Source organism: Emydura macquarii, unplaced genomic scaffold (genome assembly GCF_026122565.2).
Source record: "Emydura macquarii macquarii isolate MOO-44397 ecotype Brisbane River unplaced genomic scaffold, CSIRO-AGI_Emac_v2 contig_691, whole genome shotgun sequence".
NCBI lineage: Eukaryota > Metazoa > Chordata > Testudines > Chelidae > Emydura > Emydura macquarii.
Window position 1 is genome coordinate 15363131 of NW_027130828.1, and position 26972 is coordinate 15390102.

At 41.9% G+C, this 26972-nt stretch overlaps 1 protein-coding gene across 1 annotated transcript in view; it reads right to left on the minus strand.

Annotated features, from left to right (window-relative positions):
• PAPPA (pappalysin 1) overlaps positions 1-26972 on the minus strand; it is a 249920-nt gene that overhangs the window by 193493 nt on the left and 29455 nt on the right. Inside the window, exons 4-6 of the mRNA XM_067542149.1 lie at positions 26230-26277; positions 25294-25366; positions 16629-17208 (exon numbers count right to left, since the gene is read on the minus strand). Of these exons, the coding sequence (XP_067398250.1) occupies positions 16629-17025 (397 nt within the window). The 5' untranslated portion in view covers positions 17026-17208; positions 25294-25366; positions 26230-26277. The remainder of the gene's footprint in view (positions 1-16628; positions 17209-25293; positions 25367-26229; positions 26278-26972) is intronic.

Here is a 26972-nt window from a genome sequence, read left to right on the forward strand (position 1 = left end):
CGCCTGGGTGGACAGAACTAATTACTTGTGCAGTCTAGAGGAGGACTCAGACATTGAAGCTTTGGTAGAAGTTGGCAAGGGAGGAAAATTCAAAGATCCTCGGCTTGTAAAAGAGTTTTCTTGATTATTACCTGAGCCTTAGATCTGGTTCCCATCTGTGCCTGACTGGGCTGAGTGAGACTCCATCTGACACTCTGTCACGCAGCTGTGTGGGGTCAGGAAAGCCCTGAGCAGAGGAGGTCCCTAGCATTTCCCACCCTCCCCTGCATACAGAGGGCCCTATTTTTTTCCCATTCTGAACTTTTTACCCACAGAAGAGCTAAATTCTCTGCTTTCCTTGGGACACAAGTAAAACTGAATTTGATGTCCTCAGTCTAGTCTAGTTCCTAAGAATTATTGGTCAACATCACTAAAGCATAATCTGGACATTGTAGTCAGTGCCTGCCCAAGAGTGCAAGATCAGGGAGTGTTACAACTCACAAGCAAGATGCGTTGGCCAGGCTGTGAGAGGATCCCATGAATGGAACATTAAGAATGGAGGATGCAAAAAGTATCAGTTTGGATTGAGGTTTTTTTTAGCAGAGCTGCCTGTTGCAGACCATGAATGAGGCGAACTGCAGGACATGCTACAGGTCAATATTCAGATCTATCATTAGCAGAGCGTTTGAATGAGTGAAAATGGTATGGTGTGCATTTGCATGCAGTTAAACCTTTCCATCCCTCTTTCAGATCAGAACTTTTGCTCTTGACCTAAATTTACCCCATCTCACTCTCCACAGTTATGGGATTCCGAAGCCTATGCATCTCCAATCTCTTCTGCTACGTACAATCAGCTCTCTATCCACACCCCCATCTTAAACCCAGTGACTACTAATCTCCATTCTCACACTGATATATCATCCCTTTCCCCTACCCATTATCCCCTTCCATTTTGCCACTACACCTTCCTGACCCAAACCAAAGTCAGTTCTGACACCCCAGGAGGACAGCTTCTCTTTGCTGGCAATCAGTCACATCCATGGAGGGGTTTTCACCTGATCTGGCAGTTTCTTCTGAATGGGCTGCTGTCTCCAAACTTCGCATGGTTCCATGCGGCTTTCCTGTGTCACTGGTGAACCAGAATGACACGTGTATCTCTGAGGCCAGGTAAATCAGAGAGCAAATCTTGAAGCATGAGATTTAAGAATAGCAGCCAACCCAGAAGAGGTTGAGATGCAGCATGCATTCTGTTTAGCTATATCAGCGAAAGTACAAAGGGGTCCTGCTGAATGAAGAATGTTCCTCAGATTGAATCAGGGACAATATTTGTACAAACTGATCAAATCGTTTGAGTCCGGACTTGGTTTGAGGCCATTTCTCATTTTCTTTCTCACTACTATTTTGTCCATTCCTTGCAGTGCTGTTTGTGTCAGGAAAATTTTGATGCAGGGTCTCCAAATGCTTCCCTATATTTCATCTCATAAAAGCTGCTTTCATGGTGTCTTCTCATTTCAAATGTTCAGTGACAGAATTCCTTTTAGAAAGGAAGTATGGTCCAATGGTTATTGCACAGGGCTGGGATTTAGGACAACTTGATTCCTGGCTCTGTCGCTAACCTGCTTTGTAGTGTGGGGCAAGTCTTATTCACCTCACTATGCCTGTTTTCCCTCCTACTATTTGTCCGTCTTTGGCAGGAAGGACTATCTTTTACTCACATATTGAGTCCTTTAGGCCCTACTGTAATACAATAAAAATTATAAGTTTGCAAATAATCAGCTTTCCCGGAAAGCACATCACCTCTCCCCTCCAAACAATGCAAAATAAAGATGGCTAAAGACTGGTCTGCCTTATGTACAATGCTTGCACACTTAGCACATACAGAAATATACACATATGCATGTATACACCTGCTGTCACAGGCACCTCATATTTAAAAAAAAAAAAAAAAAAGTACAAAACTCTACACTGGACCACCAAGCCTTTATAGAATCACCAATGCAAAATGTAATGTTTTAGAGCACTATTGAGGAATACATGCATGCACAAGGATGGAAACATTCACAAGCATGTCATACATATGCAGAAAACGGGCTGTGCCACCAGGAAGTTTGGCTGGATGGTCTCCTAAACTCAGTACTCTCTGAGCTGCAAATGGTCTGTAAATATTGTGAAGTGCTACTAAAGGTAGAGTTATTAAAGAGCAAAATTAAAGTAATGAAACTGGAAACCTTTGCTTCGTGCTGTCCCCCTTTGTATAGCTACAAATGGAGAAACCTGCTGTTTTGAAGGGGGGTTTACTATAAAAAATACCTTTTACTGAAAGTTACAAGGCTGGGAACATTCAAGTCAAACAAGTCAACTAACTGATCTGATGCTGCTCCCCAGTGCAGGACACATATGGGACCCAACTTTGCAAGGTAATGAGTACCTTCAACTTCCATTCTATATAACGCGAGCTAAGGGTGCGCCGTATCTCACAGGATCAGGCTTAGAATAATGATATTTAGTTTATAGCCTAGGCTAGTCTATTAATAAATACCACTCTGCTCTTCCGTAGTGATTTTCTTGAGAAGATCCCAAAGCCCTTAATGAAGAGGGATTAATATTACCTTCATTTCACGGGTGAGGAGACTGACCACAGGACCAAGTGACGTGGAGATTTATATTGTATACAACCACACAGTAGCCAAGGGGATTCTGTGGGATATAAATGAGAGCTGAGATTAAGTGACAGGGCCACGGTCATAAAGAAAATCAGTGGCACAGCCAGGAGCAGACTCCAAAAGTCCTAACTCTCAGTCCCTGGCTCTAGTCCCTAAATCGCAGTGATGATTATTAAAAGAAGGATGCTATTTCAACTAGACAATTTGTGGCGTGTAGTTTTTCTGCGATAGCTGTAAAACAATAGAGTTCTTTCACATTAGAAACACTTAGATACCATGACGATGGTGAGGAATAGACGGACAGATGAGTAGATAAGATAGTGGCTTTGGCATAAAAAATAGAGAGAGAGAGATTTCAGAACTCTTAGAGCTGCAATATTTACCAGCCAAGAGAGAGATCCCCAAGTGGGCAAGGTCAAGAGATGCAAATTTCATACCAAGAAATCTGCAAAACGCTGAATGCAAAGGATGATTGCTTGAAACACTCCATTCAGCTAACAGCCCTGCTATTCGACAATGGAAACAAATGCCTGTGGAACAGACTGATGCATACTTACACAAGAAGCAAGTCTTTCAAGAAAGAAGATGGGAGAAATGGATAAGGATGTGATGTGCAAGATGTACTGTTGTCTTTCTGTCTCACGTACACTCTGTAACCTGAACTCCACTACTACAGCAGAGAGAATAGCGCTATGGGGAATACATTGCATCGACAACAACTCCGGCAGAAAGGACTCTTCCTCCAATCATTTTGGGCACAAGAAAATGATACAGCACTTTACATGTCCAAAGCAGTGCACGGATATTAACGAATTAATCCACACAACATTCCTGTGAGGATAGTTAAGTATTATTATCCCCATTTTACAGATGGGGAACTGACACATGAAGTAGATGGCCCGATGTCAGAGGTGTAACCAGGATTAAAACTTAGGAAATCCCTCTACCTAACACTGGGCTCATTCCTACAGATTGCCCTGCCATGGTAGGAAAAATTTACTTTTCTCCTATAGAGCAGTTTTGAAATTTTCACCACAAACATCCTTATCTCTATCCACAACCCCCTCTAAATTATTACTAGAGGAAAACCTCTGTGTTCCTTTTCCCAAATCATCAGCAAGGAGTCTCCATCTCCTTGTGCTCCAACCAGTTTCTTTCCCTCTCTTCCTTAAAACACACTTTCCCACCATGCTTTTCCATGACAACATCTCCATGAAATCTTGTGCCACTTGGAGCTTATTCTGTCATCCAGTGTCTGATAAGTGCCTGAAGTGTAGGGTTTCTCTATGAACTAGACTATAAGTTGTTTAGGGATGGCAGAGCGTGTTTGGAGCACACTGATGGCACTCAATAAATAACATCACAGTTGACTGGTGAGTTGTGTTGATTCAGTTTTGAAGAATGCCGTCCACACAATTACCTCTGATCACATTGTCATGATATATAGAAAAGCCATTAACATAGGGGAGTGGGAAGAGAAATACACTACTGTCAGTGAAGTATTGCTAAAAAATAAAGAGCACAAACTTCTCTAAAGTTTGGGGATCCAGGATTTCATTGCAGCCCGTTACAGAAACAAGGGTGTATTTGTATAGTTCGTATGCAGGGTTTTACGTAAGCTCTATCTCATTCTCTTTTCAGCAAGGAGCAATCAAATTTCTTGTTCACTGACCAATGATCACCCACAAATTATCCTATTTTGCCTGAAGCTTTCAAAAGTCGCACCCCACAGAAACTGCATTGAAAAAGCAGCTTACCAAACAACTGATTGGCTGTCTCCCTCCAGATCATTAATTACTTTGCTTTCAATTCTGGGCCAAAAAGGCACAGCACAGGAGGTGGCTTTCAGTCACCTTTGTGCTGCCTGGATTCTGCCTGCACTGTGGGCTGGTGCAGTCCCTAGGGCATATTAAAGCAGTACCAGGGGCTTCTCTAACTTATAACAGCCTCCCCATGCTTGCCTATGCACTGCTCTACGGTTTATATTGGGTATAGTGCTGAGTGCTACAGCCCCTGCCCAGCCCCACCCCCCTGCTGCTTCCTCCACACCCCATCTGATAGAAGCTGAGTGAGGGGGAAGTGTAGGGCCACATATAAGAACATAAGAATGGCGCTATTGAGTCAGACCAATGGTCCATTTAGCCCAGTATCCTGTCTTGCGACAGCGACCAATGACATATGCTTCAGAGGGAATGAACGGGTAATCGTCAAGTGATCCATCGCGACAGCCATTCCCAGCCTCTGGCAAAGAGCAATCCCTGCCTATCTTGGCTTATAGCCACTGATGGACTTCTCCTCCATGAACTTACCTAGTTCTTTTTTGAACCCTCTTATATGCCAACGCTTTGCTCTTGGAATTCTCCCCAGAGTTGCTGTCACCCCCCTGCAGTCCCTGTACACCATCAGAGTAACTTAAAGTGGCTGGGATGGAGGCCAGAATCTAGCCTTCAGTGTTTCAAAAGGAGTCACTCCAAAATGGAGATCCAATGGATTTATGAGCAAGGGATCCTGCAACTTTACTCATTCTGATTCAATGCAACTATTTATGTGAGTAAGAATTACTTACGTGACAAAGGGTTGCAGGATTAGGCCTTAATTTGACACCTGATGGCACAACTATATTTACCCAAAAGTTTTAGATGATGATCCCAAATCAGAACTCCAGATTGACACCCCTCAAACTCTGGGGATGTTTAGATATGAATCCAGACACCAAACAAAAATGGCTTAGGCCTGTCTTCAGAACGGAACCAAACCAGAACCACATACATCCCTAAATCGGAGAAAGCTTACATTTAGGTCCAAGAGTTAAGGCTCAGACCAATACCTTTGTTCTGGAGATCTCTGAGATCTTCAGGTGAATGGAACTGCAGATAAGCTCAGACCCTATGGTGGTGAGTTCTGTATAATATATTGATAGATAAGGTAGACAGAAATGCATGATGTACATTGATGGTGGGGGCTAGAATCAACCTTTGGTTAAGCATGAATTTCAGTTATCCAAAGGTTGGTTGGGCAGAGTTATACATAGGCAACCACGATCTTAAGAAATCTCTTTTTTCCTTTTGGGACCTTGAATCGTTATTGGGTTGAAATGTCTTTAAAAATGAATTGATGCTAGAAACAGCCTGTTTCTCTTCTCCGTGCACATTCCCCATAGATAGACTGATAGATGTGCTGTCAAAGAGACATCTATAAGCAGATGCACAGTAGGAAACATCCAGTAACCCTGCTGTTTCCAACCCCCAGCCACGGAATGAGTCTATGGCTGACTTTCATTAACTACCTTCTGGACTTCCTCCTGGGGTTTGTGTTTGTAAACAGAAGAGGCAATATTATTACTGGATTCTGGACATTAGAGAGGAAAAAACGTTTGGGGCCACAAGACTTGCGAGCAGAGTTTACATGTGTTTGTTGTCAGGAACACAAAGGGCTTATTGTATGAACTGTATATGCCGTGATTTTACAAGCCTAGTGGGAATACCATAGGTACATGCAGAAAATGCTTCAGAAAGAAAAACAACCCCACACTGTACAAATGCTTCCCACTGCATCACCAGAACCAACACACACCCAGATTAAATCATCTTCATCAGCAAGCAGAAAGTCTCAGTGAGACCTGGGGGGACACTCTTCAGCACATTGTTTCCTCATTGAGTGCTACATATCTAGGCCCAAAATTCTGCTACACAGATATAAATCTGGAACAACTCCGCTGATCTCCACTTCAATGGAGTTCCTCTCGATTTACTTTGGTATACGCAACAGCAGAATCTGGCTCCCACTGGTTATCCTTTCCTCTGCCAAATACACATTTCAAAATCCTGCGTAATACACTCCGTTAACATTCAACTTTGATTCCCTCTTTTCTGCGTCTTCCTCAATGTTGCCATTCAAGAGCAAAGTTGTGTGAAGGCTCCAATTTGAGTTTTGTTTACACTGAAAATGATAATTAAACTATTGCTGGTGAAGGGTGTTGTTTGGACAACCCCAGAGACAGAGTCCTTCTGTTTATCCACAGAACAGATGTATTATACAACAAACAATAATAATGCAACTTTCCCCTGCATCAACCTGGGCACTTCAATTCTAACTGGGAGGGACCCTTCAGGGGATCCAAAGAAAGTACAGTTCTCATGGCTCTTCAATCCTTAGCTTCCCTGTTCAGACTGCCTGCAAAAATGCAGTTGTTCAGAGGGTTGTGGACACATGTGCACTCAGAATTGGATTGTGACCCAGGAACTCATTTGATGTGACGTTAGGTCACGGAACTACCATCAGATGGAAATGTTTTTTAACCTAACCCGCATTCAAATCAGTGAAATCCTCTAACCTACTGACAATTCCCTGAGCCATCTCTGGCTGGATTTCTAAACCACTCAGCACCCAACACTTCCCACTGTGAATAATGGGAGTTGCTGGATGCTGAGCTCTTGAAAAATCTGGCCCATAGTCTGTGCCTATTCATTTAGAATAAGATGTATGACATGGGTAGTGGTTAAACACTTAGTGTGACTTTTTTGAAAAAGCAAATCAGCCAACAGACATATTCACTGATGCACAGAATAAACCAATGGTTTTCCCAAAGTGTTAAATTGTCCTATTTTAAGTAGAGATGTGTCTGATATGAGAAGTCTGGATTGGATCTGCACTTGTCCCAAAGCCAGGGGCAGGCCCATGTTAGAAATAGCAGTAATTAATTTGGATCTAATCATCCCTAAAGCTCACAGTGTTTGGATCTGAGATTTTAATTCAAGACAATCTCTGATCTTTTGTTACCTGAAAATAGCCCAACAGTGAATATGAACTACACTGTCCCCTCCCTTCTTTCTCTCATTTGTTGCCACCAGGCACTAAGTGATGTGAGAAGCAATGATTTTGAACCAGTTTCCACGTGAACTGCACTGCTTACCAACATGTATGGTAAGACCTAGCAAGATCTGAGCAGGGGCAGGGAAATGTCCTAGAGAAATTTAGAAACACAGCCTTGCCTGTAAATGAAGCAGAACCTAGAATAAAGAGTAACATAGGCTACCACTGGAAAGATCTAAAACAGTGACCAGGAGCTAAAACTGCTGGGTTCTATTTCTGGACCTGTCACTGACACCTTGTGACATCTTCCCCGAGTCATAGCACTTCTTTATGTCAGTTTCTCTGCCTGTAAAATGAGGACAATACCAACCTCACAGTTGTGGAGTATGTCATTGTTCGCAAAGTGCTTTGAGATCCCTGAAGGACACAGACTATGTATAGAAGTGCACAGTTACTGTTATTACAAAAAAAGAAGCCTAGAATAATCAGGATAGGTGAAAAATCGCCTGCATTCAAAAATAAACAAAACTGACAGTAATCAAACATATGGGCACCTCCCCTTGAGTAACAATTTCCTTCAACCCTTGCTTCCTTAAATATTAAAAAAAAAATCTCTGAATTATTTGAGTCCTTTCCTGACGCTGACCACTTGATCCTTCTGAAAGTGCATCTAAGTACTAAGAGTAGAGGGAAAACAAGGGAGAAACATAGCCAGCAGCTGATACACTTGTGTCTAGAACAGGCCTACTCTTCTCCCAATTCCTCAGAAAACCCCTGGGAATCAGATGGAGGGGGAGAGGATGAGCAAAGGGGAAGGAAATTCATATGAGAAAGTGATCTAAAGCACATACAGAGAGAGAAAATAAGTCAGATAAGGAAGAGGAAAAACACTGCAGTGGAAAGGAAGGGGAAGAGATAAAAGAGACCTAAATCTAACTCAGGAGAAGGAGGTGAGGAAAGCCCAGGACTAGCTCTGGCCCAGGACAGACTGGTTTTCTTCTCCAATGCAGTAATCCTTTTTGCTTTTGTGAGCTGGTACTATATCTCCTAATATTACCTGTCTCTCCCACAGGCCAACACTCCATGCTTCTCAGTTTCACTTCACCTCCATCACTGCAGGCAATTCAAGTGACTGCTTACTCCACATTCATATAGCAGTACGGTGGATGTTAAAGTAGATAATATCAATAATTCCAGGAAGACACACACACACACACGCCCGCCCCCACCATCATGTCAATTTTCAAACAAGGATTAGCAAAACCTCTTAAGCGTCAATCAAGGAGAAGCCCCTCCAGGTAGGAGACACTATCCTCATGCAGTGAAAGAAGAACAGAACTTTGGAGAGCCCAAAGTTATCCAAGAGATGGTATTTACTTAGCCAGACAAGGTGGGTGAGGTAATATCTTTTATTGCACCAACTTCTGTTGGTGACAGAGGTGAGCTTTCAAACTTACGCAGAGCTCTTCTTTTGTGTCAACTCGAAAGCTTCTCTCTCTCACTAGCTGTGGTCCAATGAAAGCTATTACCTCACCCACCTTGTCTCTCTAATATCCAGGGACCAACACAGCTACAACAACACTGCATACATGGTATTTGCTTGTCAGGCAAAAGGCAAAAAGACTGAAACTCTGCCCATTAGGAAGGAGGGAAATAAGGGGAAATCAAGGACACCAGATAGGCAGGGAAGAACCCAGAATATGATAGTGATAAGAGAAGGGGGGAGGGATTGGACAGGGAAGGTACACACATCAGCCAGCAGACCTGAACATCGGACATGTATTTCAAATAAATACTTATTTTAACACTGAAAAAAATAGTTTGGAAGAGACAGAGGCCATAGTGGGGTTTGGATTACAACAAAAACAACTAAAATAAACAGAGCCCCTTCCCCTCGCCAATTCTTCTGACATTAGAGCTTTGTAATTTTCCCCTTTTAGCCTGGCTCCTGTATGTAAGGCAAGATAGGGCAGATACTGCTGGGAAGCGAGGGAGAGAGAGGAGGGGGACATGACACAAAAGATTCTCTTTACAATCCTAGTGCCTGATTCAAAGCCCCGATATCAATCTTACTGTCTTTCCTTTGACTTCAGTGGGCTCTGAATCAGGTCCCTTGTGACAGATCCTCAGCTGGTATAAACAGAAGTCAATGGAGCTATGCTAATTTGCACCATTTAAGCATCTGGCCTACCATATTTATATGCTTGGACAATCTTGACTATAGACATTGTGTCTATAGGGTCAGGGTCATTCAACCTTATTCATTGGAGCAGTACTTTACTCGGCAAGAAGTTCTTTTAAGATCAACCTGGGTAAGGGTGGCAGAATCTGAGATTCTGGGAACCGTCTCAAGCTTCTCTCTTGTTTTCTTTTCATCCTGTGGGCTAACCCTCCTTTTTTCACTGCTTTACACTCTTCACAGATTTTTCTCCCAATAGGCCATTGTAATAATGCTTTCTTTTATGTATGGCTTTGTGGAGCTTGAAATGTATATCAAACACATGCATTAAATGAAACCCATGGAGTTTACAGGATCCTTCACTTGTGTCAAACAATTTAGAAGAATAAACAAGCATTCTTTCCTTTATGACTGGAGTTTAAATGCTCTATTGATCTGAGAAAAATCAAAGGGGCTTTGGGAATTGTGTGTGTGTGTGTGTGTGTGTGTGTGTAAGAGAAAGAGAGAAGAATAGAAGGGGGTTAGAGGTGAGCAGGAATTAATAGAAGAAGAGCCAGGGATTTTTTTCCCTCTACAGAAAGCTGGAATAAAAATAAAGAAGAAATTCACATCTCATTTACACCAATATAAGGGAATTACTATAGATTAACTCTGGCATCAGTTCAGAATCAGGCCATGAAATTTATTTTTAGATGTCACACTTATGAAAACCAAATACTGGAGTAGTCTTCATTTATCATCCCAAGCAAAACAGTAATAAACCTGTGATGTGCAGGGCCATAGCTGTAAAATACTCTAGTATTTTTTTGAATATATAGAATAGTAGGGTTGGTATAATCTGGTATTTCCAGGCTAGGATTTAGTAGAAAAGACGGGAGTGAAAGACATACACTGCTACATGGAGCATTTCTTCAGGATTATTTGGAAGACCGCTAGAGATTTGACGAAGAAAAGAGATTATTCATATTATTGATCTGTATTACAGTGGTGCCTAGAGGCCGTACCAAAGAATAGACCCTTCTGTGCTAGGCTTTGTACAAATACATAATAAGAGACTGTCCTTGCTGCATTACAATCTAAATAGACAAGACAGACAAAGGGGCAGGAGAAAGAAATAATATCTCCATGTCACCAATGGAGACCAAGTGACTCCCTGATATGCAAAGCTCTCCCAGAGTCCTTAGGTGCACATGGACTTGTTCCTCAGCAGCTATCCCCCAAACTGCTGTTCTTCCTTGTGTTTCTCCAGACCTCTTCCTTAGGCATGCTACAGAAAGCCCCATTCCACGTTTCTCCCCAGCCCTTGTCCCTGCACCTCACTTTCTGCTTGCTGCAGGTCTCCCTCTCTCAGGGTACGTCTACACAGCAAAAGCTGGTCACGCACTAGCTTGACTCCAGCTAGAGCGGGTAACAGCAGTGAAGACAGCATAGCGTGGGCAGGAGTAACAGCCTGGCACAAACCCTGGGCATGTGCTCGGCTCACTAGCCTGCTTATAATCCTGCTCTCTTCACTGCTGTTGTTACCACGCTAGCTGGAGTCAAGCTAGCTCAGGTAAGCTAGCCTAAGCACAGCTTTTGCTGTGTGTGGACAGATTTGAATTGAGCCACAGGCTTGCCTCATATAGTGTAGTCCTGCCACAAACTCTGGGGACAAATCCTACGCAAGACTCAAGGGAACCAGCTCACCCTGTGACAAACCTCAACCTCTGGGAGCCTTAAAGTTTTACCACCCTTCAGCATTCCTCCTTTATTTACTGTGGCTCTATGTATTAGTGAAGCCAGAATGTAGCTTCTGTTGTAAACAGCTCTCCTGAATATGGTGGTCTGGCTGCTAGCGTAGCCAGCAGAAATCAAAAGTCAGGACCTTTAAATACCCGCTGGGTTCTAGAAATTAAAGCTTTCTAAAGCTTTTGGAAACTTTCCTCCCTTCCCCAGTTCTACCTTGCCTCCATGGGGGGAGGGGAGAGACAGAGGTAGAGAAAAAAATAATCAAAAAGCAACAACAAAACCACCCCTGGCCTTCCCCACAAACAAGTAAGAGATTTTGCAACCCCTGCCCAAATGTTGCTGGGACCTCCCAACCCCCTCCCTATTTCTGCTATCAAAATTAAATAAATCTCTAAAGCGCTGACGTCTTTCTAAAATGACAAGCTTTTTGTGGCTAATTGGAAATGAGTTAGTAATCCGAATCTCAGTGGACAGGTATCCACTGCACAAAACTGCCACCAAAATCGGTACTAATTATCTGAACCCTTTGGCAGAGAAGCCGAAAAATACAGTGAACTATGGAGCAAGACCGATTTATCCTCTCACCCCACAGGCGGTCGGTCGATCCAGGTCAAGGGTTAGCCACACTGGCAGAGCATCTTGACAGAAGACTGTGCTCCCACTGCTTGCCATGCTGTATCTACTATGCAGATAAACAGATAAATTCACTGCCTATAGTTGTCCTACCTAGTACCTTTCTATTCTATTCCTTATACCATGCCCATCATCTTGGCATATGAACACTGGCCAGCAGTGCAGTAAGTGCTGGGACTAGAACACTAGGACTAGAACACACGTGGTTCCTTTCTACTGTAATTAAAAAAAAAAAAAAAAAGATATTTAATTAAAAAAAAAAACGGTGACAATCCATGCAAGTGAAAACCTGCAGCCTGTTGAAGAACAAAAGATGCTGCATTATCTGTCCGTTTTGGTTCTACATTACCTACCTATCTGTTTTGTATGGGGGGATATCTGTGTAGCATCCGAGCAGAATAGCAACTCAGTTGAAAGTCCACCTGCTAAAAAATCAGCTTGCTAGAAAAGCACTAACATTGCACCCCACCCCTTGAGTCCAATGAAAGCATATCAATTTAATAGATGATTAAAAACTATAGGAGGAAATTAAATGAGTGTGAAACGGTTTGTTGATGTGCTCGAACGCTGCTGTTCGAACACTGGAGAGAGCCGCTTCGTATCACTTGCGTACCTTCAGGTTAGCCCATTGGCCAAAACTCTGATGGAGGCACGTTTCAAATGGCTTACTGTACCCTGTGGCTGTGACTTTAAAAGCGCTCCCACTGTGCTGATTTTGGCAATTCTTTCCCTTTGGATTCTGCCGCAGTTGTGTGTTCACCAAGGAGTGAAGTTGGGAAAACACAGGCACTCCCTGACATATGAAGCTCTATTAACTCGGGATCATGCTCTTTGTTAGCAGGCAGAAGGATAAAAAGAGAGAGAGAGAGAGAGAGAGTGTGTGTGTGAAAGAAGAAAGAAAACAAAACACAAATAACTTTCACTCTTCGGAGCAGGCACGCCTTTTTACTCCAGCTCCCACGTCTGATCATTCAAACAAGCCTCTCAGCTCCTACCTATTAAAGAGTCAACGTCACACTGCTAACAAAACATGGGCCATCCCACTCCTGAGCTTTCTACCAGCAACACAAACGGACAGGCACAAACCCAGGAGGAGCCCATTTCTTAGTAATTCTTCGGGTGGAAACGTCTTTCCATTACAGAACTGGACTATCTGTGATTCCAAACAGAAGCAGGGTTAACTGTTATTGCAGCCTATGTTTTGCACTGAGTTTAGGTAATCTAACTGGATTAAAGGTCACTCTACTTTAAACTGGTTAAATTAACTCCTTGGTTTATGCACTAGAGATACATCCCAGTGTACAAAGGGCTGCATTAGAGATTACTGCTGTCTTTGAAAGCAACCATAAACCAAAGAGCATTTTCTTTGAGCATGTGTGTGTGTGAATGTGTTTGTGAGGCAGGATGTGGGAGTGTGTCTCTGCAAATGCTGTGTGCCCTGATTGTACGGTGTTTGTGGGGTCACCTGGGCTGCATGTGTGCATGCTGCACGGGCTGGAGTAGCGAAGGGACATTCCCCGCTCTCAGCCTGCCCCGGGCATTCAAGGCTGGGGTTTTGCACAGCACATATTAGTGGGTCAAAACTGCAATTTTCTCAACCGCTTTGCTTCACAAAATGCCAGAACTGATATCAATGAAGTCAAACGGGGTAGAAATAACATCATTGCAAACCAGTGTGAAAGTCAGCAGTCTCTGGTACCGAGGACCGCTTACCATCAGAGATGGGGAGATGGCTCAAAGCGATGACGAACGAGTTTAGTAGTGCTGTAAAATTAGGCATTTACAAAAATAAATTGAACACTGCAGCAAAGGGTGATGCAAGGAAATCTGGCTTCTGAGCGAGCACAGAGGCTCCCCCCCTTAGCCTGAAATAGAGCAGCTCCTTTTCTCTCAGGGCTCACTTGGAGAAACAGATGGCAATCTGGGTTCTACCTGAGATTTAGAATGAATGAATTCAATGCACATCCATTCTGCCCTATAGGCACATTATTGACTCCTATGTGGCTTGCAAATGAAACAATGATTATTTTAAGATCGGGGGTGGGGGGAGAAGGACTGGTGAGGGTGGGCAGAGGAAGTGATAGCAAAGACATTGAAGAAAACAAGAAGTTTTGGTTCACGGAGGTAATATTCTGCCCTCCTTTTATCCTGTGCAACCCCAGTGACTCTCCCCCCTCCCCAACATATCAGTGGTAAAGACAGCGATAGAATCCACGGCCCAAGACTGCCGCCAATACCAGCAGTGAATTTGACCCCATCTCTACTCCCATTTTAATGTCTAGACAGACTACTGACTTCCGTGGGTCACATAGATGTGATTCCCAGGGCAGAATGAGATTCCTAAATATGTCACATCCAAAACAAGTGAAAAAGAGAAAGCCAAGTTTCTGGCAGCCAGAATCTTTCATTTCCTCATTCAGGGAAGAGTCTAATCTCTCTCTAAACTTGCTGCAGGTCTGGGAGACCGTACTGTGTGAAGGATACTCCAAGTGAGTTCCTCCTTGGACCTATTCCAGGTGTTTACACACACAGCCAAATCTGGCTCCTCTTCAACTGGGGGAGGTGGAGTTTAAAAAAAAAAAAAAAAAATCAGCGTTCTCTGGAGTAAAGCTACAAGCTTTATGGTTCTAAACTGGGGCATTTTTCTTTTCTAGTGGAATGTTATTTCCGTGCATAAAACAGGTCAGGTGTTTTATACAAGCAATAACTTAACCTCCCACATCCAATTAAAGTCTTATATTTTACTACTAACAATCTTTGTGCATATGTGTATCTAGATTCCTCATCATGTGGATTACGGATTCTTGTAAAACAGTGCTTCCGGTGTTGGATTAAATAAATATATATATTTACTTGGTGTTTTCATTGATAATATCTGTGTAAACCTACATTCTGTCTTTCCCCCCTAGAAAGGGAAGCAATTTCAGACCTACTGCTGTAAATCAAGATTAAGAATAAGGGAGGTGGGGGAATAATAAATAATGGGGAATGGTGATAATCTAATCTCTTCTTTGCCTGAGATCACTCATCTCTCCTTCCTAGTTGGACTCTAGCTCTTTTCCTGCCATAAGCAGAAGGAAGCACAATGTATGCTCAATGTCTCATACACAGACAAACACACCGCATTCGCCTCCTTAAAAGTGAACATAGCAGCTGGGCACAAGGGAAAATTAAAGCAATTTGCTGTGGAGTCTGTTTTGGTTTTTGTTTTCCTCAGAAGGAAGAGATTTTCTTAAGGGACAACAATCCCCTAGGTCAAGTATAGAGCAGTCAAGATAAAGGAAATAAAAGAATGGAATGTGGCAGGGGGAGCAGGAAGAAAGCAGCCCTAACCACTGATCAGTGACTATATCAAGAAGAAGAAAAGCATCCGCTGGGCTCTTGTAGGAAATGACTCCAGTTAAAGGGAAAGGGGAAAACCTCCCTGTCTCTTTAAGGCATCCTAGGACACGGAAAATTTGTACTTTCAGGGAATCTCCTTGCCAAAAGAACTGCAAAATATGTCCTCTTTTCCCCCACCCCGCATCCTACTTCTCCTCCCGTTTGGTTTGGTTTTGTTTAAAGGGCATTTCCACTTTCTACAGCTCCCTTCAGAGCGAAGATGAACTTTGCAGCGATTATAAGGGTTTGTAACCCTTTTACTTTGTCAAAAGTATCCAATTTTACAGCAGCTTCCCTGCACGTTAGCACTAAAGCAGAGGGAGGGAGGGAGGGAGGGCAAAAGAAAAAGGAGAACACAAATTCCTGATGGGCTTATAACTTTCAAATAAGAAAAGGGCAATATTCCTCATTATTGTCAGGATCGGACAGTTCAGCTCAATAACTGGTCACAGTACTAAACAGTTTCATTGGGCAATTTGACCTTACAATTATTTGCGTTACACTTGTGATTTCAAAGGGGAGGGAAAAAAATACTAAAAACATCCTCTAGATGCTGTGCTCATCAAGTACTAGCTGAATGTTGAGGACCTGGGAACTTTATAAACTAATTTGACTAGTGAGGCTTCAGAATAGCCCAAAGTTCCTTTACAGCTCTTTGGGAACCTAGTGACTAAAAAGGTAACTGCTGAAATAAACTGAAAAGCTAATAAAACCGAAGGAAATCAATTAGGATCCTCACCTACACATCTCCACACAAACAAATTACATAGGCATGGATTTTTACACACGCACGTGCACGCACACACACACTTAGTACAGTTATATTTTTCCCTATGCATTAAATTTAGAAATGTGTAGAAAGTATTTGCCTTCCCACTTGTACAACGATTTAAAAATAACAAAGATATTTGAAATAATGCCTTCGGCAAAAGTTTACTTAACTTTAATATATACTATATATATTACTATAATGTATAATACACACACACACACACACACACACACACACACACACACTTTCAGATAGTTTGCTGAGTTTGTGGTTCACCAAATGTAGAGATCTCTGTAATAAACACAAACGTGTACACAGATACCGAAATAAATGTGTATGTTTACTGAGACGCATGCACACACACACGCATTTAAATATACATCCATATACATTAGACACACACATGCACGCGCCTACACTTGGCTGTTCTGCAGACTTGTGAAATATAAAAGGGATGCTACAGGCACAGGGAGCTACCCACCTGCAATGACAGCTGGCGATCTCTGTCCTCCTTCTGCTCTCAGCCACACTTGCAAAGTGAAGGCATCTCTGGGCAGCTCAATATCTGCTTTCAGTCGCAGCTGATCACCTTGTCCACTGAAATAGAGCGCCCTGCTTGGGGTAAGGGAATCCTCTTCGCCCTTTATCTCCCGCTGTTGCCTCCTGCGGGGGACAGGCAGAGGCTCCAGACTAGCAGTGGAACGCCTTCCTCGGGCTAACCTGGTGGCACAGGTGCCCGGGGCGGTGTAGCGGATCTGGCGGGTGTGCCTGGTGTCCCTTCTTGCCCTGCGGGAGCGCTCGTCCATCCCACATTCGGGTCCACTGGCTAGGGCTGTACAAAGAAGCGCAAGAGGCAGCAGCAAACTCCAGAGCTGCATTTCCAATCTTCCCCCCCCTTCTCCCCTGCAAATCCTCCCGATCTGCCAGCTTTGGGCTCCTCCTTGCCTTGACTTTCTTCTCCTGTTCACCCTTCTGGGGTATTTGCTCTTTTTATAACCCTTCTCAGCTGCTTTTTCTTTTCTTTTCTTTTCTTCTTTCTTTCCTCCTTATAGATTTTTTTCCTTTTAAAATAAAATAAAACAAAACAAAACTCCTCCTTGGTTAAAATGTATTTATCTGTTCTTCCTACTCGATCTATCTATCTTCTTCTCTATTCCTCCACAGCTGGAATTCCTCTCTCTCTTCTTTTCTCTGTTGAGTTTTCTTCCTTTTATTTTTTTCTTCTTTAAAAACCAAAAAAACCCCCAGCTTTCTCCAAGACTCAGACCCACTGATTTCCCTCCCCCCAAAAGATGCTCTAATCTATTTATTTTTTGGCTCCTTTATAACATAAGCCACAACCCCCTCCTTCCCCCCAACCTCTCCCCCCTCCCTTCTTCTCCACAAAATGAAAGAAAAGAGAAAAAGCCCCTCAGAAGATGAGTAAACAAGAATATGCTAATCTACTCTAGGGTGCTCCACCTTCCCAATTGAATGACTCCCATTAAAACTGCAGGGATCATGACTAATCAATCAGCTTGAAGGGGCAGATAGCTCCAGAGTCTTAAACACTTTTGCTGATTTCTTTCCCCCCCTTCTTTCCTTCCCTTTTCTTTTCCCTCCCCCTTCCCCCCCCCCTTTATTTTAAAAAAAGAAGGCAATTAATATGAAGGTACCAATGTGATAAAAATCCTACACCCCTTTCTGCAATCTCCCCAGCTTTCTTCCTCAGTCCAGTCCAAAACACACATTCCTATTTTTTTTTCTTGGCAAAAGAGAAAGCTATTTCTCCTCTCAGGCTCCCCTTTGCACTTTGCTGGTAAACCTCATGCTCCTCTGCAGCACATAAAGAGTCTTGAAACTTGATTCTCAGATTTTTTTTAAAAATTGCTTTCTTTCTTTTCTTTTCTTTCTTTCTTTCTTTCACTCTCTGTCTTTAATTCTTTCTTTCCCTCTTATTATTTTCTTAAAAGTTATGCAATCAGCCAGGCTCCCCCTTTTGTGGTCCCCCTCAGTGCAGTTGTGTGCAGCTAATCCAAATGTTGCATCAAAGGTCCCCATCCGATCATCAGGAGCAAAAAGGAGTGAAGCTTTTTGAAGAGCATTTGCTTTCCAGAAGCTGTAGCAGCAGAGCAGGATTTGTCTTTTGAATGCTCCCAAAGACTCTTGGTTTTGGTTTTTTGGGTTTTTTTTTTTTTTAAATAAAAATATTAATTTTATTTTTGATAGATTAAAAAAAAATCCTCTCTCAACTTGGTTGATTTTTCAGTCTAAGGAATTCAGCTCCCCTGGTTTCCTTGGCTTAGTTGTATCCACAGGTAAAATTCTGGCTGCTTGCTGATTTGTGGATCTCTGTTTCTGAGCTGGGACTTTTTTTCTTTTTTTTCTCTTTTTTTTTTTAAATATATATATATATATATATATATATATATATATATATATATATATATATATATATATATATATATTCACTCTTGAAAGATCTCAAAAGCTCCCCCTGATGGCAACAAAAAGGATTTTTCTAAGTACTTATTAAGTGGAAATGAGTTAGCATAGTGCATTATAAATCCATAGCTACTATTCCATCCAGAATAAGTATACTATGGCCTGATTACCTCCCATTACATTAATTCACAAACCCAACAATTGTCACTAACTTCCCCCAAAATACTAGTGGCCTTGCTCTTCTAAAAACATTTAAAAGCAGAGTTGCTGCGGCGAAATCTCCAGTGATTATGACCTTGTTGCTTCTATATATTATACTACTAGTATAAGAAGAAGTTTCACCATTGATAATTGCATCTAGAATACACATGTAAAATTAACTGAGATCAATTCTTTCAATCAGTAACTAGATTTAAAAAAAAAATATTATAAACGTGGCCTTATGCAAGGATTTTTTATTTACTTGCTAATTTGCAAATATTCAGGAATATACTATGGGGACCTGAATTTCAGAAATGCTGGGCACCCATGGGGTATCATGGAGTCAATGTGCACTGCAGATGCTCAGCACCTCTCTAACCAGGACAAAGGTCTCCCAGGCATTAGCCCAAGTTGTGATAACAATATAAAAAACCTTGCAAGTCTATTTTGTTTTCCATGCAAGGACTTCAAAATGCAACACAGGTATTTGTGAATTAAGCCTCACATCATCTCTGTATGACAAAAAAATAAGTACTGACCAAAACATATGCTATGATATAATCATGCATGATTACTATAATATAAAGAATGAGAGAAAAAGAAAGGGCATATTAAAATATGTGCATACTTTACAGAGATGATCTGGATCTGAACCTGGTTACCTTATTAAATTATTATTATTATTTATAATCTGGACTGCAGTAGCACCTAGAAGACCCAACAGAGACTAGGGCTCCACTGTACTAGGTGCTACACAAACCAATACTGCAAGGCAGTTCCTGCCCCAAAGAGTCAACAATCTAAATAATCAAGATGGACTCTTAAGGGTGGGAGGGGAAAACAGAGGTAAAAAAGAAATGAAATTAACTTGCCCAAGATCACACAGCAGGAAAAAAAAACAAAAAACAAAAAACAAGTCATCCTGACTCCCAATCCAGTGCCCAATGCACTGGAAAAACTCCCGGAGAAGTCAATGGGAATATTGCCCAAGTAAGGTCTGCAAAGACGGTTCTCTTACTACCAAGTTGAGCTGCTTGCACAATTTCCAATCAAATAATTTTCCATCAGGAAAGTGTGATTCAATGAAATCAAAACATTTTACAGGAATGTCTTTATTTTGCTGAAAAATGTAGATGAAAAAGTATTGAAACGTTCAATTTCACCTTTATTGTTTTGACTATTATGTTAAATATTATATAAAAGACTAAACAATAAAGTCAAAACACACCATTTTGGCATTATCAAAATGAAATCTTTGCTAAGATTGTTTCAATATTTCTGAAAAGTAATTTTCATTTTGTGGGAAATTCCAAATTGTAACTTTTTGTTCCAATTCTGCGTTTTGGCCAGCTCTACTGATAAGACCTGGAGAAAATGTAAACAAGAAGCAAAATATAATAAATATGAATGTTCCAGAAAAAAGTTTTAGGAAAAAGCAAACGAGTAAACATCCCCTTGATAGGATTCCCTTTGCCTATGAGTCAAATCCTGCTTTCCTTTCTCACAACAGATGAAATTCAACCCTGTGCAGATGGACAGCGTGAGAGCTTTGCCCTGTTTGAAAGTTCTGCACTGTAATTCGGGCTAGCAATCTCATAAGAATTGCATTTCTCATGAGATTTTGGGTACCACTGGGAGAGAAAAAGCCTCCTTCCCGGGATTTGGAAATGTCCACTTTTGATCTTGGTGGAACCCAGAAATTACAGAGGCAGAGTGAAAATGAAAACAATGACAAAAGAACGCTGTCACTGAGGGAGGCAGATTTGGGCTCCGTGTCAATTTTGCAAAAAAGAATTCTAATTATGTTCTTTAAAAAATTGCCCGTCTCTACTTAATCTCCATATTGTTTGAAAATGAGTGTATGTGACAAAGTTTTTACCCTGCCTTAATTACTGCATACAATTCACATCAAAGTTCTATTGTTATGGATCCCTTACTGCCTATTGCTGAGTATTCAAAATAGTGTATAAATGCACTAACCTAGAGTATTAAATTTCTGCTAATTATTTCCTTTTTTACTGGATATTACCAAATTATGTATGAAGATTCCTGTAACGCTTTAAGAACTGAAGAAAAATTAGGCAACCGGTTCAAGTCAAATTTGGTGTAAAACAAGGAGACGTGGAATCCCATCACTTTTCGTTATGTTCTTAAACTGGATGTTAAGATTGGTATATGAGTTGGAGGGCGTGACACTGGATAATCTAGAGATAAACTCTTTATTTTATGCAGATGACATCATACACCCGGCAGACATGTCTGAATAAATGAGGATACTCCTCATTACCTTGGAAAATGGGTATACTCAATGAGGACTGACAATAAAGGTCAAAAAGACAAAATGGTTGTATCTTGGAGAACCGAGCAGCAGGAGGGAGGAAGACCTCGGGGGAGAGGGCCAAGCAGGAGCGGGGTTGGAGTATGAGCAGAGTTTCAGGGAGGGGGCAGAGAATGGGGCAAGGCTGTGGTCTGAGCGACAATGCCCCCTGCGCAGCCTCCCCAAAAGCAGGAGTCATATGCCGCCCATCTGCACGCCTAGGATATTTGATCATTATCTATGGTTCCATCACTGATGAGGTTAAAAGGAGATGTTCCTTAGTGACAAGTGCTGCGCAGAAGTTTATGAAATTATGGACTGAAAACATTATGATTCATATCAAAGTGAAAATTGATCAAACCAATGTGCTAACAGTATTACTCTGTGGTCTGGAAGCAGCTTCATTAAATGAAACAGACGTCAGAAGGCTGGAGGCAGCAGAGATGAGAGTTCTTCAGAAGACGACAGGTATAAAGTGGAATGGTTTCAAGACAAATGAAGAAGTTAGATGGAGAATAAGATGTGAAATCAGGGTACCAAATTGGTTGCAAACAAAAAGATCACGGTGGTGGGAACATTGCAGAAGATGAACCAATGATAAGATGCCAAAGAAAATAATGCAAACACAACAAAGGCCACTATAACCTAGAGGTTGACAACTGAGGAGATGGCAAGACATTGTACACAGGGATATGACCAAGCTGAGCTTAATGGCAGAACAAGCCAGGGACAGGAATTAATAGCAATGTTGTACTGCTCCCCTATCTCTGTAGAGATGTTTTAGAATGAGAAGAAGAAGAAGATTAGTGGAGAAGAGACTCACCTATTGTAATTTCCTCAGTTGCTCCATATACAAATGTACGCATTAAGTTCGTTTATATAGCTTCTTTTGAATTTTAAGCATATTGCTTGAGCTACAAAACTTTAGAAGACAATTAAGAATTGCAATAAATTACAAAGTTAAAAAATATATATGTAAATTTATGAAGAGGTCAGTCATTTTGTAAAGCCATTTGCAGTAAATGGCTGCAAACTTTTCTTTTAAACTTCTCTTCTGCATAGAACTGCATTTCCTAACCATACTGTTGCCAGTTTATTTGGAATTCAGTTACTTTATCCTTCAAATTTCTCTCATGAGATATCGCATTTCCAGCAACATTATGTATTCTCTGTATTTTTTTCATTACATTCATTAAATAAATTCTAGAGGGTTTTTTTTTTTTTTTTTTTTTTTTGGGGGGGGGGGGGGAGGGATGGGTTGAGCAATAAGTTGAATTCTATACCATTGTGGTTATAGTGAAAGAAATGTTGATTGCCATAGATTATATAAACGATGGGCCAAATTCTGCTCTTAGTACACTAGTGTAAATCCTGAGTAACTTGATAGACTGCAGTGGGGCTATTCTGCATTTACACTGAAGTAACAGAGCAGAGTTTGATTCCCCAAATCATTTTAAATCAAAGGTTCTCCTTTCAGTTTTATGCCACAGCTCTTAACAACATTCTGTTCAATATGGACTCAGTGGGTGAAGTTCTGGCTCCAATGAAGTCAAAGGCAAAACTCCCATTGACTTCAAGAGGGTCAGGATTTCACTCAATAGTTGTCTTTCTTCGGCATGACTAAATACCCATCAATATCATCTGGACATGAAAAGTCCATTTCTGAAAATCTTCCTTAAGAGAGTCTTGAGCTCAATAGGAATATTTGCATATATAAGGTCTGATCCTTCTCCCATTGACTTCAGTGCACAAGACAGGGGCCACACTAACCATAATAAGGGTGTCAGAACTGGGCCTTTAAGGTGTTACTAATTACTAATACCTTTCAGGTATTACCCTAGGGTATTAGTTTTGAGATGCAGCTTCCGGGATAAACATTTTGCCCTAAACTTGGGAATTTCCTGCTTTTCTGTCCCATGGATAGCTAAATGAGCTTTAAAAATACAAGCATTCTAGTTTTCTTTGCGTTAATCCTATCAAATGGATCTGCTCTACAAGTCCTCTCCCTCCAAAGGGCTCTGTTCAATGCCATATCCTACAGTGATGACCTCAAATAACTTACAATAGTCTCACTATGGTGTTTTGGACTTCTGTGGCACAATATAGGTAGTAACGGCTTTGGGTGGTTGTTTTTCAAGTTGTGTTTACTGGCTGAGGACAGAGGGCAGACTCAAAAGGGGCTCTTGTCCTGTTGCAAAAGATGTTTGCATTGCTCTGTTCTCAAGAGTAACAAAAAACCAGCAAACTGTTCCAAGAGGATCCTCTCCACCCTCTGTGTCCTTTGTTTAAAGCAGAAAGCGAAGGCTGAGCCACACCTAACTAGATCTCATTAGCACCAGCTGAGGTTATCTCCAGCAGGGGTACTGAAACTCATTTTAAAGCTCCAGTTGATAGAATCAGGAAAGGGACACACTCAGGGGAGAGACAAGGTGGGTGCGGTAATATGCTTTATTGCATCAATTTCTGTTGGTGAAAGAGACAAACTCCACAGAGCTGTTCTTCAGGTTGGTAGAGGAGACATTTTCAAAGCTGTTTAGGGTATACGGACTCCCAATTGCCATTAACTTCTAACCAGAACAAGGTATACACATTCCTTTATGGAGCTTTAAAAATCCACATTACTTACCCATCCTTTTAAAAAAAAACAACAATTTAACAACAAGCAAATAATGTAAAAATCCTTGGGCCAGATCCTCAGCTGGTTTAAAGAGTCATAGCTGCATTGATGTCAATGCAATTACGACAATTTACTCCAGCTGAGGATTTGGCCCCTTATTATTTAGCTTGTATTGGGGATAAAGCACCTAACTGGGATTCTGGTGGTCTGGGCTCTATTTCCAACTTGCCTACTAATTCACTGAAGTTACAACCGCTTTATATCCCACTTTCTCCTTTCATTTTATAAGAATAATAATATTCACCTACCTAAAAGGTGTGTTAAATGTAGGGGTGACCAGATAGCAAATGTGAGACAAAGCCCCTAATATCAGGATGGTCCTGATAATATCAGGACATCTGGTCACCCTAGTTAGGTGGATTAATTGACTGTTTGCACAGAGATTTGAGATTCTCAGATGGAATTTGCTACAAATGTGATACACATTAATTATTATGATCATCCCCGCCCCGCTTTTTCTCTAATAAAGAATTTCCAGATTGGCAGTAAGATACAGTAACACGTATATCACTTTAAGAAGCAGGATAAATGCTGCAGACTAAACAATCAGACTAAATTCAGGGGTGAACTAACTGGATGTCTGGTATTCCAGGACAAACTGAGATGAAGTCCCAAATTGTCTCATCAGAAGATTTTAAAATCTACAGGATGTCTGGCTTCGGGTCAAATGCTGAGGAAAGAAATCTGGTAAATGACTATTCTGCCTGCAAATCTGTTTATCTGATCATTAGGATAACATGGGCTACTACTACCAGTTACTGGGGTGGGGACGGGGGAGGAGAAGATATCCAACAGTCCACTGAACATAAATGAAAAATGACAATGTGTTCTTCATCCCCGAACTGTTAGATGATTATTTTTTTGACTTTCACAAGGAGGACTGTCACATGACAGCTGCTTTACTTACTCCATATTCATATTCACTCTGCACAGTCTAATTTGTGAGCAGCCTCCTTGCTTTCCTCCCAGGACCACAAGACTCTTGGGGCCTGGTTTTCAGAGGGGCTGAGAAACCTGCAGCTTCTAATGGAGACAGTGGGAGCTGTGGGTGCTCAGTACCTCTGAAAATGAGGCCCAGGACCTGCATAGTATGCAGCCTTCAAAAACAGAGACAAAGGCTGTCTCAGAAGGGGGAAAAAATACATTTATGCTAAACCAAAGAGCAACTCCTTATTAGCCAGCGCTGGACGGCCAAACAACTGCAAGATGGAAAAGACAGGGGGCTTTTTTATTACACAAGGGTCCCCTGTCTTTGTAGATATATTAGTCGATATGTTTAATCCAAATGGGCATGTAGCCACAACACAAAACACACCACTATGGTTTCTGTTAATTAGCACCCCCGCCTTTCCCCCTCCCTGCCTTTTGGCAGTCTAAGCAGAGAGGTCAAGGACTGAATGGGCTATGGAGACTGAACTCTTTTCTTAGCCCTAGTAACATTTTCTCCACAATAAAGATAAAGCACAGTGGTGTGAGGAAGTGGGGGTTGCATGGGGGAAAATTGTGCGGCCTCTACTGATTCTGTACCTGTTCCATGGATACATGGAAGACATCATTCTCCAGGGCTGTCAATCCGGCAACTTTCTCCAGCAATAATTCACTTCAAAAAGAAAACACAAAGAATGGTATGTTATTCACAGTCGTTCTGAAGCGGGAGACCAGGAGCCGAGAGCAGTGGAGAAGTGGAGCTGCCTTCTGTACTACTTGCTCCAAGATTCTGGTGGCTAGCTCAGGGCAATGTGGCATTGACAGCTGCTCTGAGGGAGCTGTGTGTCCAGGGGACCGGGAAGCAAGGAGTAGTGCTCTCCATACTGCTTTCTCAGCTCTCATGAAGGCTGAGTCAGTACAGTATGGCATTACAGTAGAAAAGCTTAGTGAGCTGCTCTGTAAAGCCGGAAGTAAAGTGCTGTCTTGGCTAATGTATGTGCATGAGGTGATGAGGGTAGAGGTCAGAGAGAGAGAGAAAAATACTCTGGAGTACATGGCTCCAGAAAAACCTGGAAAATTCAAATAGCTGCCTGGATGTGCCTTTGGACCAGGTCAGGTCAGGTCAGGCCAGGCCACGTTATGCCATCTAGCAGGTCTTATGTCTTTCACAAATGAGTCAAACACACCCAATTGTTTTTCCCAGAACCAAGTTTCTATTCTGAATGGTGGTGCTGAGAGGATTACAGGGGAAAACCTGTCTTGTCTTGCTGCTGAGGAAGATAATCAAGTAAATGATAAACAAACTGATCAAGAGAAAGACACTATGTGTCATTCAATAACTTGAAAGCCAAAAGACAGAGCTCAGGAGAAAGACCTCTCTCTGCTCCTCAGAAATTCCCTTTCTTCATTCACTTGAATGGCATTCGAAAAACACAACTGCAATGTCCCACCCACTTGAGATATGGGCCCAAACTGAAACCGCTGATCCAGACTGCCCCAACTTTCAGACCCAGATCTGAAATGAACAATTGGTACCTTAGTAAAGTCTGAGATGGTGATCCAACCGTTGTGGCTTGGTCCCACCTACAACAAACACAAATTGGGTAGATTAAAGCTAAATTCTCCCCCTGCTCCTAAGCTCTGCCCCAGACAGATGTGTCTTCCTATCCCTGCCCCACTCCACCTAGGGCGGACACCTTCAGAGCTTCCTTGATGAACTCCTGACTTCTTCCCACTCACGAGTCCTTAACCTTCCTCCTAAGTGAGGCAGGTAGTGCAGCCCACCACAGAGGCAGAAGTGTGGCTAGCAGCAGTCGGCAGTCAACTCTGCACTGCCACCTGGTTCTTGTGATTGTGGGGCTCCACCTCATTCCAAGGACACTGCCAGGAATGATAACTAATGGTCACTCCACAGCAACAGAAGAAATGGATGAAAATGAAAGGTAGGTAACTCTGCAGAGATAAGCCAACCCCTACTGAATGGGCAATCATAATAATGGAGCTGATAAAAGCCATACACATTTCAGAATATTTCTCATGGCTTGTCCACATGGGAACTCATGCAAAATAACTAGGATGTGAATTTAAAGTGCAATAGTTATTCAACAACACTAAACTTCCCATGTGGGCGTTCTTATTCTGCATAAGCACCCCATATGCTAGTGCAGAATAGCTAGTCCAGTTTTCCCCCATGTAGATAAGCTCTTGGCTACTTTTATGCCCCACATCAGCATTGTATCTGATAATGTGATCTGATAACATAATGTGTAGTGTTATTT